General features: G+C 48.1%; 1 protein-coding gene across 1 annotated transcript in view; it reads left to right on the top strand.

Moving 5' to 3' along the window:
- The first annotated feature begins 2,217 nt into the window (after nucleotides 1-2,217).
- PRKCH (protein kinase C eta) overlaps nucleotides 2,218-12,284 on the top strand; it is a 251,635-nt gene continuing 241,568 nt past the window's right edge. Inside the window, exon 1 of the mRNA XM_004612376.2 lies at nucleotides 2,218-3,084. Coding sequence (XP_004612433.1) covers nucleotides 2,722-3,084 — 363 coding nt within the window. The 5' untranslated portion in view covers nucleotides 2,218-2,721. The remainder of the gene's footprint in view (nucleotides 3,085-12,284) is intronic.

Below are 12,284 nucleotides of genomic sequence, written 5' to 3'. Positions count from 1 at the left end.
CCCTGCTAACAGCTTTCAGAGGTTTCCAGTTGCTCACAGTTAATGTTTAAAGACTTTCCTGTAACCAATCATTTTGGCCCTTGTAGCCTGACCCATCTTTCCTAGCTATTTTCAACCACTTCATCTTTTTTCAGCTTCAATCGCAGGGATTTATTCTTTTTTCTTTTTAGGGTGAGGTGCTGGAGGCCGATCCCCAGCTAGGTGCTTGGATGGGGTGGGTGGTGTCGCTCCTAGCACTGTTCAGTGGACCATAAATCAAACCCAGGTCTCCCACATGCAAAATAAGGACTTAGCCCTTTGGGCTATCTTCTCTACCTGGGAATATTTTCTGTTTCCCAAAACGAGCCAAAGCTTGTCTTTTCCTTTGATCCACACTGCTCACCCCTGCCAGCTTTATGGGCCACAACTGGGTGGCACTTACGAATCACTCCTGGTGGTGCTCGGGGGACAGACAGAGCTGGGGATCAATTCCTGGGCTCCTGGGTGAAGCATGTGCTCCAGCCCTTTGAGCCATCTTCCTAGCCAAACCTTCCCTGTTCTGAGGAAGTCGAGTAAAGGGCTCCCTGTGCTGTGAGCCTCTTTAAGGGTCCTTGCCTGACACTCCCCCTCCAGTCTCCTCTTCCCATCCCACTTGGGTTTTCCCTTCACCACATCCTCCTCCTTTGACCTATTTGCTGTCTTTTCTCCCTGTGGGAGCTGGAGGGCAGGCAGCAGCACTGTCAAGCTGTGCTGTGGTCCACTTGGGTTGGCTGATAAGGGTGAGGAGGGAGTGTAGGTGTTGCTACATCCCCACCCCACAGCTGTATTACTGCCCAGCAGCTGGGCTGTCTTCTTGAGTGCCAAAGCTCAACAGTAACCTTCAGTGGCTTCTTTCCGGGGAGCATCTGCTCTTTGGAGAGGGTGCCAGAGTTGACCTAAATGGCTCCCGTGACCTCTTCCCCTAAAGGCTAACGCCAGAGAGGAGCTGCAGGATGCTTGGGAGTGTGTGATGTAAGATCTGCCTACAGCTGTTATTTGTTTTGTGCCAGCTCTCCTGAGGAAATCTTGGTGATTTCAAGACAAGCCCTTTCCCTCACCCAGGCCCCCCATGGCCCATTGTTCTCAGTTGTTTTGATTCTTTAGCCTCCATACTCCAGGTTAATGGTTGAGAACCTACATGGAGACTTCAGGCACTGTGGAGAAAGGGCTAGAATGAGAGCCAGCTCCTCAGGCAAACTGTTGAGTGAGAATGCCATGAAGTATCTGAGAAGGACCTTGCTTTGTTTTGTTTTGGGGACCACACCAGGTTGTGCTCAGGGATCCCTCCTGGCGCTGCTCAGGGAACCTTATGTGGTGTGGGCATCAAAGAGTGTTAGCTATGAGCAAGGCAGGTGCTTCACCCTTTTCCTACTTCTCTGCCCAGTGGGCTTGGGCTTTATAAAAACCAGTTTGATTGAACTGGTCCTCAGGGAGCAAACTGCGTTGGAGCCAAGAGATTATTATTATAGGTCCCACTATAGAGTCCCCTGAGGACTCCCAGCTCTGAATCTCAAGCTCCTCCACAACCCTCAGTGTTTGTGGAAGAGGCGATTTCTTCCTTCCCAGGTGGACGATGCGCCTGGAAATACCTGCCCGCATCGTGCAGGGCCGGGCGCACCAGGAACCAACTCTTAAGTGGAAGATGGAAGAGCCTTATTATGTCTCGGTGGCGATTGCCTTCAGAAGAACCGATCTTTCCTGCTCTTTGTGCAACAAGACACACCTCTCGGAGGAAGGAGGCGGACAGGATTTCCATCATTACTACTGCCCTGTTTAAAAAAAAAAAAAAAAAAAAAAGACCAACAGAGACACACACTACAACCACCACCGTGTAATTACGCAGGAAAGGCGTCCAAACAGGATGGGCCGAGCTGAACCCGGGGTGACCATCTCTGCACAGATTAGGAAAAGGAACCTCCCTGCCGTGAGCCGGCCGGGGAGGGGGGGTCGTTTACGGGGAGGGGGGGTGCAACCAGGCTTCTCCAAGATGCGGCGGCAGGACGGTCACCTCCCTTTGAAGGGGGCAGGGCGGGGGGCCCAGTCCTCGCCGCGCGGGCTCGCCGCGTGGGCTCGCCGCTCCTCCACCTCCTAGTCCCCCGGGCCCGCTCCCTCGGTTCCAGGCGTTTGCCCGCGCGGGCGCGCGCGCCACGCCCCCGGGCTCGGGCAGGTGCGGGCGCGGGCGCGGCGCGGCGCTGAACTTGGAGCCTGGCGGCGGGATGCGGCGGCGGCCGCTTCCTGGTTCTCCGCTCGCCGGCGGGGGGAGAGCGTGAGCCGGCGGAGGCGGGGCCGCGGCCGGCCGCGGGAGGCGGGGAGGAGAGTCTCGCGGCTGGAGCTGACCGGACGGGTCGCGCCGGCTCTCGGCGGAGAGGCGCTTCCCGGCCCTGGGAAAGGGGCGAGTCTCGCGCTCCAGCGGCCGGATCGGGCTCCCCTCCCTCCCCGGGCCGCGGCGGGCTCGGCACCCGGCTCCCCTCCTTTCCACCTCGCGACGGAGAGGGAGGGAGGGAAGGAGGGGAGGAGAAGGTCCCTCCCGCGGGGAGGAGGGAGAATGGCCGGTCGCGGGGGACTGGGGGGCCGCGTTTCCCGGGAGCCGCGTCCACTCGTGCGGCTGCCGCGCGGGCTGGTCTGAACGGGGCTCCACGCCCTCCCCCCCCGCCCACCGCGAGCCCGGCACCTCCGGGGGAGGCCCCCCACCCCGGCATCGGCATGTCGTCCGGCACGATGAAGTTCAATGGCTACTTGAGGGTCCGCATCGGAGAGGCGGTGGGGCTGCAGCCCACCCGCTGGTCCCTGCGCCACTCGCTCTTCAAGAAGGGCTACCAGCTGCTGGACCCCTACCTGACGGTGAGCGTGGACCAGGTGCGCGTGGGCCAGACTAGCACCAAGCAGAAGACCAACAAGCCCACGTACAACGAGGAGTTCTGCGCCAATGTCACCGACGGCGGCCACCTGGAGCTGGCCGTCTTCCACGAGACGCCCCTGGGTTATGACCACTTCGTGGCCAACTGCACCCTGCAGTTTCAGGAGCTGCTGCGCACGGCCGGCGCCTCGGACACCTTCGAGGGCTGGGTGAGTCGCGGCGATGCCCCCCGCCCGTCGACGTGGGTGTCCAGCTCTCCCACCGTCCCTCGCGTCCCTCCAGTTTTCAAATCCCCGCAGGGCTCCCGCCTTGCCGTGGCCGGCCAGAGTTCCGCGGCCACGGGAATTCCCTCTCGACTTACCGTTCGCGCCCTGGTTGGCCTCGGCACTGGGGGGACACCGGCGCGCGTGGAGGGATGGTGTGAGCGCGCCGGTTGCTCTCCCGGGAGCCAGCCTGGACCTGGTTTCCACTCGAAACGGCCCTTTAGGGGTTTAAGGGATGAGGGTGGCGTGGAGGCGAGGTCACTCGCCCTCTCCGTCCTGAGCGTGGGGTAGGCACCCGAATACCCCGCGCGAGAGGAACACGTGGGAAAGACATGGAAGGTGTGACCTGAAAGTGACTTGATTTGGGTAAAGCACTTCAAGCGCTTCGTAGGAGAAAGCTATACATTCTCGCAAGTATTATTCATAATGTTTATGAATATGCCTTGGTTCAGCGGCTCAGACGTGCGCACGTGTTTCAGCATGCACATCCATTACATCCCCAGAGCTACATTAACTTATACTGGCAGGGCTCAGAGTGCCTGGGTCTGCGCCTTGGCAAAGCTCTAATGGTTAAGAAGTTTTCCACCGGAGATGAGGTTTGCATGTGTTTGCAAGCAACTTCAGCCCGAGCCTGCGAGGTGTGAGGGCTGCCTGCGCTTTAGCCTGTCTGCGGGCTCTTGGTCTGAAACCTGCAAGAGCTCGGGAGCGATCTGTTACACCCACATCCCCGCCCCCGCCCGGCACCCACCCCCTTCTCTGTCACCTGCAGGTTTTTCTGTGTATTGACAAGTAGTTACCCACAACTTCCCGCTCACCCCTGCTTTTTACATAGTTCCCACGAGAGGCAAACTTTCGGCTGTAAATAAATTAAAAATTGTAGAGCTCTTCCCCAGCGTGAAAGGGTTTTTGCTTCTGAATCCTCTTGCTGCTTTTGTGATGCAGGTGTTAGTCTTCCCACCTCTACCTGATGAAATAATTGCAGCGAAATGGTGGGGCTGGCAAAATGGAATCGGAAGCTGTGCTAAGGACTCTGGGGCTATCATAGTTTAAGCCTGGAACATGTCAGTTTTGAACCTAGAAATGGGAATCAGTGTTGAAAACCTGTTTGAAGTTAACAAGTGGTGGAATCAGGTGGATAATAAGGCTCGTTTGGGTGTTAATTTTATACTTTAAAAGTTATTAATAACAATCTCTGAAAGGACCCATGACTTGTGAAGATAGTTTTTTCTTTTAAAGAGAAGCCAAAAAAAAAAAAAAAGGAGGGGAGGGATCATGTTGACTGTTCAACCATAACAACAAAGAATACTGAGTTAATTTTCTTTCAGCTGAACTTTGTGGGATTTAGAAGTGTTAAGGCACAGCTAAAGATGGACATTTTATCCTGTATTTCGATATAGGGAATAGATGTTAGCTTAGCCATTGGAATGCAGTGATTAAGTTCTGCTCATAAGTTAGTTGGAGCAGAGGTTCTGAAGAAGGATAGTGTAAACTGGCCACAAGAGATGTGCATCTTCCTGGAGAGGTTCCAGGCTGGTCCTTCTTGCCCTGAGTTTGCATACTTGATCATCCGAGGAATTAGGAAAATGTCCAGTTTAAAGGTTCTGGAGAGGGGGCTGGAGGGAAGGCACAGCGGGTAGGGCTGTTTGCCTTGCATGCGGCTGACCCGGGTTCAATTCCCAGCATCCCATATGGTCCCCTGAGCACCGCCAGGAGTAATTCCTGAGTGCATGAGCCAGGAGTAACCCCTGTGCATCGCCGGGTGTGACCCCCCCAAAAAAAAAGCAAAAAAAAAAAATAATAAAGGTTCTGGAGAGGAATCTCTGATGGGGATCTCCGTGTTATCTCCTAATCTAGTCTGTTAGGCTTTCCAGGCCAGCTCGTTCATAGTCAAGGTCAAAAACCTGTAATCAAAGCAAAGACCAAGAGGCTTCAGGGAGCCTGAGTGTGAAAAGCTTGGGTTCCCTAGCAAGGTAGAGGTGTGCAGAACTGCTTTTGCTCCCATTGGATGAGCAGAAATTTAAATATAAATTAAATTTCTCTAGCTTTAATGGCCTGATGTTTAATAAGAGGTCCTGTAATTGCCTGAATTAGTGATATGAGGTGTTTAATATAGTGATATCTTTTCTTCTTTGATGTTTCTGTGCTGGCCTGGGATTGATTGTTTACTGGTGGGTAGAGGGGTAGCTGCATCAGGCCCACTGTGTGAGATACCCTAAACAGTAGGGCATGCAGTTTTTGGTGGTTTGAAACTAGAGGATAGGTAGGTAAAATGGACAGGGGCAGGGCATTTCTATTCTTCTAAAAATTATTGTTAGAAAATTAATCTTATTCAGACAATGTATATAATGCTTTTTTTTTTTTTAATTTTGCCTCACCTGGTGGTACCCAGAGTTTACTCCTGGTTCTGGACTCAGGGCTCACTCCTGGCAGTGCTACGCAGTGCCTGGAATCAAACCTGGATTGGCCTCATACAAAGCGAGTGCCTTACCCATTGTAGTTTCTTTTCGGCCCCTGTGGAGTGCATGTTGTGAAAATAATCCATTACAGATCTAAAGATGTTTTTGAGGTTTAGGATTGCATGTATACTTATTTTAGTATATTGCATAGTATATTCAGACATTGAATTTACTAATTTGATTTAAATCACTGAATTTAAAAAATGCAGAAACTTAATTTTTGCTAGATTATGAGACAAAAACAGAAGATGACCATTATTATAAGAATAAAGCAAAGTTATTCATATGAGCATAATGTGCTTCCTAAATAGCTAAGAGGTAAATATTAGCATAACTTTTAGTACAACTTTCTCAGTATCACCTTCTAAGTTTACTGAGAAAAGAGGTGAAATCTCTTTTATGCATTGTATTCCTAGTACAAGAACAGTGCTGGACATGGAGTGGATATCTGCAGACTGTTCTTAAAATTTACTGCTGAAATAAATGAAAGATCAGGATGGAGAGGTATTACAAGATGCAAGATAAAGATCTCCATTCTTCCCAAATTATTCAGTGATTTAATGCAATTCTGTTTAGAAGTCTCAGCAAGCTTTGTTGGAGTGCAACCCTGTGAACGTGGGTGTGAGCCCCCTCCAATAGTCAACCCTGGTGAGCACAGCAAACAGATTGTGCATTCCTAACTAAATGAGTACGCCCCATGAGCATGTGTGTGATCACTGCAAGCATGTTTAACCCTTGTCACAACAGCAAAAGAGAGAAGAGGGGAAGAGAGCCTCAAAATCAGCCATTATCCAGGAAATGCAGATTATGAAAAAATTCACTGGAAAGGCCAAAATGACAAAAGGACTCTCTCTCTCTCTTTCTCTCTCTCTCTCTCTCTCTCTCTCTCTCTCTCTCTCTCTCTCTCCTTTTAAATCCTCCACCTATTTCCTATGAGCTGGAACGATAGCACAGCCAGTAGGGAGTTTGTTTGCCTTGCACGCGGCCGACGTGGGTTTGATTCCTCTGTCCCTCTCAGAGAGCCCAGCAAGCTACAGAGAATATCTTGCCCCACACAGCAGAGCTCAGCAAGCTCCTCGTGGCGTATTCGATATGCCAAAAATAATAACAACAAGTCTCACAATGGTGACGTGACTGGTGCCTGCTTGAGCAAATCGATGAGCAACAGGATGACAGTGATACCTATTTTCTATATTTTTTAAAACTTTTATTGAATCACTATGAGATAGACCCTTACAAAGCTGTTCATGATTGGATTTCAGTTATACAGTATTCCAACACCCATCCCTCCACCAGTGTACATTTCCCAGACCAGTGTCCCCAGGTTCCCTCCTATCACCGCCCCCCCGTCCCCCCACCCCTTGCCTGCCTCTATGGCAGGAGCTGATTGCTCTCTCTCTCTCTCTCTCTCTTTCTCTCTCTCTCTCTCTCCCCCCTCCCTCTTTTCCTCTCTCCCCCCCCATTTTTGGGCTTTGTGGTTTGCAATATTGATACCGAAAGGTTATCAAGAATTTCCCTTTACCAACTTTTAACCCTCAGATCTTTTTTTTAAATCTTTTTATTGTAGTCACCGTGTGGAAAGTTACAAAGTTTTCAGGTTTAAGTCTCAGTTATACAATGCTCGAACACCCATCCCTTCACCAGTGCACATATTCCACCACCAAGAATCACAGTATAGCTCCACCCCGTCCCCCCACACCCCTAGCGCCCCCCCCCGTAACTGATAAATTTCACTTTACTTTCACTTTGATTGCATTCAGTATTTCAACAAAACTCACTATTATTGTTTGGAGAGTCTCCCCCCTAAAGTCGGACCTGCTGAAAAGGAAGCATTTGATAATTTGTTTTCCATTGCTGAGAATGAAGAGGTATGAGGTCGAGTGACCGCATTTAGCAGCCTCATGGTTTTGTAACCCTCAGATCTTGTCCAGCGTGATCATTCCCAGCTATTATTGTCATACTGGTCTCTTCTCAGCCCCTCCACACTCTTGTGGGTTAGTCCCAACCATTGGCCAGTCCTCCTAACCCTTGTTTTCCCTGGCCATGGATATTAGTCTTCTACTATATATATATTTTTTATATACCACATAATCTGCATGATGGAATTCTATGCAGCTCTTAGGAAAAATGAAATTTGCCTATAAATGGAGAGTATTGTCATGAGTGAAATGAGTCAGAAGGAGAGGGATAGATATAGAATGACTACATTCATTTGTAGGATATTTCCTACATTTTTGATACGATGGTGACCAGGATTTGTACCCACAGTCTGTTGTAGTGCCTGCACATTAATTTATTTTTTATTTGCTTTTTTGGATCACACCCAGTTATACATAGGGGTTACTCTTGGATCTGCACTCAGGAGTTACTCCTGGTGGTGTTCAGGGAACCTTACAGGATGGTGGGGATCGAACCTGGGTCAGCTGTGTTCAAGGCAAATGCCCGATATGCTGTACTACTGCTTCAGCTGGTGCCTGCACATTTTAGCTGTGTTGCTCCTGGAGGCTTCATGTCCTGTCATGGTGCTTGCACATTCCGCCTCAATGCTTGTTGAGCTTCATGATCCTTTAGTTGAGGTGTTTGCACACTTGCTCCCCAGGATCGGGCTTCCTGCTCGTGACTCTTGCACCAGCTCCTTTATTATTATTATTATTATTATTATTATTATTAATTTATTTTTTAAATAGCTGTGCTTCCTGGTGGTAGCAGCTCTTTGTGGTGCTTACATGTAACTTGGCTGCGTGCAGCTGAAATCACTCATAGTGCTGGTGCTTGCAGACAGCAGAACTGCTGGATTCGTGCATGCACTGGTAGCATGCCTGGGGAACTTGAACTTGTGACCACATGCTTGATATTATAAGCCACTGAGCTATTATTCCCCCAGGTCTTGAATTTTGCAGTTTCTTCTTTCTTTTTCTGGGGTCACACCCATTGGCGCTGAGAGAGTCATTTCTTGTTGTGCTCAGGGGACCTTCTGCATGGTACCTTCTGTGGTAAAGCAGCCCGTTGAACTCTCTCTGGCCCTTGACAATTTCTTTTTCTTTTTCTTTTTTTTTTTTTTGTTTTTGGGCCCCACCTGGTGATGCTCAAGAGTTACTCCTGGCTTTCTTCTAGTTCCTGAGTTACTCCAAGCACTCAGGAGTTACTCCTGGCAGTGCTTGGGGGACCAAATAGGATGCTGGGGTCCAACCTGAGTCACTGGTTTGCAAGGCAAGCTCCCTACCCACTGTACTGTCTTTCTGGCCCCATAGCCCTTTAGTTTCTAAAGGAAGTGTTAAACTTAGATTTACCATATGACCTAGCTGCTATTGAATATTTACCAAGAGAAAGTGAACTATTTACACAAAGCCTTATATATGAGTGTCCGTAGCCACTTTATTTGACTTGCAACGGTAGGATAAGGGAACTTTTGAGAGAGATGAATATATTTATTATTTTGATTGTAGTGATGGCTTCACAGTTACGTGGTTATGTCCCAGCTCATCAGATAGTTTGCTTTTAAGCATGTGCTTGTGACAGTTATAATCAGTAGACTACAGGAAGAAAGCAGTGAATGTTTATTTTCTTGATTTTGCTAAAGATGTTTAGTGATTGGATTAGAGTTGGATTAAGACTGACTCTTGAAAAAGACATTGCCTTCTTATTGGAGAAAATACTTATTATAGGAGAAAAAAAATGTGCCGTTAGGGATGTTTCCCAGAGGTAGAATTCCTCCCTTGCATGTGTATCAACTAGCTTTGATCCCGGGTGCTACGAACAATTAAAGAAAATTGTTAACCACAGTTTATTCTTTTGAGACTCTCTCTTTCTTTAAAAAAAAAACAAAGATCAATCTTTTTCTGCTTTCAGAACTTGCTTGTTTTGCATAATTTCTTGGACTTCTGGACTAAAGAAGTTTTGCCTAAGATAAAAAACCCCATTTCCTTTGTTTATTTTGTTTTTGGACCATACTCAGCAGTGTTCAGGGCTTACTCCTGGCTCTGCACTCAAGGATCACTCCTGATGGGGTTCAGAGGTCTATACGGGGTAATGGGGATTGACCGCAAATCAGCCCCATGCAAGGCATTGTACTATCTCTTCGGATTATCATCTGCCCCAGTCCTCGCCTTATATATATATAATATTATAATATGGGCTGGAGCCATAGCACAGTGGGTAAGGTGTTTGCCTTGCACATGGCCGACCCAGGTTCAATTCCTCCGTCCCTCTTGAAGAGCCTGGCAAGCTGCTGAGAGTAGCTCACCCACACGGCAGAGCCTGGCAAACTACCCATGGTATATTCGGTATGCCAAAAACAGTAACAACAAATCTTACAATGGAGACATTACTGGTGCCCGCTCAAGCAAATTGATGAACAATGGGATGACAGTGCTACGTATATAATATATATGTATTTTTCTGTTTTTAAAAATATTTGCTGGCTTTGCAAGTGGGGACCGGCATCTAATATGTAAAGCAGAGCATGGGGACATGGAAGGAGGCAGGAGGAGCTGGAGGCTGCGTCATGGAAAGACCTTGGCATCTCCTCAGGAAGGAAGGCCCTGCTTGGCGGGATCCCAGGCTGTTTTCCTGGTTCAGCCCTTCTGAAGACATTCTGTTCCCTGCAGCGTGGAGGGCTGCTTTCACACCACTGCTTGGTGAGGTACCTGTGTGATAGTCCTGTCAGGCAGCACTGCCAGGTACCAGTGGACTCCCGTAAACCATCTTTTCTTCTGATTCCAGGATGCATGAAATTGTAGCATGAAAATTCTTTCAGATTCAGTCTCTCTTGTTAGTGCAATTATTTGGTCCGACAACTTTTTTTTTGAGCCTGTTGGAGAAGAGTCTTAACACGATGAACTATAAGGGAAAAGACTGCTTTGGCATCACTAGATTTTGCCTAGTGCCCACCAGTGTATTGTACTGGAGATGGTGTATCTTTAGTTTTATTGTGAGACTTTTGTTGTTATGGGGGTGTCTGCTTCTCACTTTGCAGGTTGTGGCACAAATTTCTTTCATCATCTCTAATACAACTGAATTAAGTGGTAAACACCCAAAGAGTATCTTACCGAGTCAACTGTTTTATGAGATAGGAAAAAGACTACAGAAAACCCAAGGCATTCTCTTATTCTAAGTAAATATTACCCAGTTCATAAAAATGCACTACCCTTTTTCTGTCACAACTAGTCACCCTGAGCACCCTAAAGAGTGATCCCTGAGCCCATAGCCAGGAGGAAGCCCTAAGTACAGCTGAGAGTAGCCCAAAACCCAAAACCAAATAAATAAAAGACTTGCATCTCAGTACAGGAGTTATGGTGCCTGCCTTGTATGTAACCATCATAGTTTGATGCCCAACACTTCCCAGTACCCCTAGCACTGCTGCGAGTAAGTCCTGTGCCCAGAGCTGGAATAGCCCCTGCAAATGGCTAGGTGTGACCCCAGAACCCCCACCCTCACCTCCATAAAAAAAATGAAAAGGACATGTGTTTCGATGAATGGTCATCCATGACGGAGCATGTGGGCACTGTATTCTACCCTGGAGATACAAGCAGTCAAGACTGACAAGGTTCCACCTCCTAAGCCTTGTTCTGATGGGGACAGATTGGGAAAGCAAGGGCACCCCGGAAACAGAAAGGGATTAAGATGCTGATTTGGCAGATGGGAAACATTCTTCTGAAGGTAAAACAGTGTGATGGTGTTCAAGGCTTTAACATAGATAGCTGTAGCCTGCTTCAATGAAATGATTGTGAAAAAAATCATTCCTCGAAGGAAGAGAAGGAAATTTCTGACCTGATCATATTTTCCCAGAGAGACATTGCAAGTGCCTTTATGGAAGGTAAATTTTTCTTTTTTATTTTCTTTTTGGGTCACACTTGGCAATGCTCAGGGGTTACTCCTGGCTCTGCACTCAGGAATTACTCCTCCTGTTGCTTGGGGTACCATATGGGATGCTAGGAATTGAACCAGGGTTGGGCACATGTAAGGCAAACACCCTACCCTATCTACTATTACTCTGGCCCCAAGATACATATTTCTGACCCTTAGTAATATCTTTGTCTTTGCAAAGTTTGGGAAAGGATTAAGTTGCCTTGTCTATAAGTAGATCACCTGAAGAACATTTAATTTCCAAAGGTAGAAACCATAATATCTGACTATTTTTCCTAAGATTTTAGGACACACCCAGTGGTGCTCATGGCTTAGTCCTGTCTCTGTGCTCAGGGTTCACTCCCAGTGGGGAAACCACCTCAGTCGTGTGTAAGCAAGCAGGCACCCTTACCCACTGTACCACCTCCCCCACCCCAATACCTGATCATAAGGAATGAGCAGTGTGGAAGGAGGAGGGTCATCTAGTTCAAAAGTGCAGTTTAAAAGTCTTTGGGGCATGATAGCCTGCAAGTGTATTCATTTGGCAGGGTTTTTTTTTTGATGTGATCACCCGATGCTACCTAGGAGTACTTGTTGGACTTGGGACCATGTAGTGCCGTGGACACAACCCAGACCTCCTGCATGCAAAACATGTGCTCAGTCACTTGAGTCACCTCTCTTGCCCAGCAGAGATGTTTATAACATTGAATTTACAGGTATTTAGTTCTGAGGTGCTCCAGTTTGCCACAGACCTCACCAGTCCTTATTATCAAACAAATCCTCTTGGTTTGCGTAGTCCTAGGAGTTTTTTTTTCTTGACATCTTTCAAAGCTTAAGCTGTGTTTC

This window comes from Sorex araneus, chromosome 3, assembly GCF_027595985.1.
Source record: "Sorex araneus isolate mSorAra2 chromosome 3, mSorAra2.pri, whole genome shotgun sequence".
In the NCBI taxonomy this organism is placed as follows: Eukaryota; Metazoa; Chordata; class Mammalia; order Eulipotyphla; family Soricidae; genus Sorex; species Sorex araneus.
This window is presented reverse-complemented; position numbering and strand designations above follow the sequence as displayed.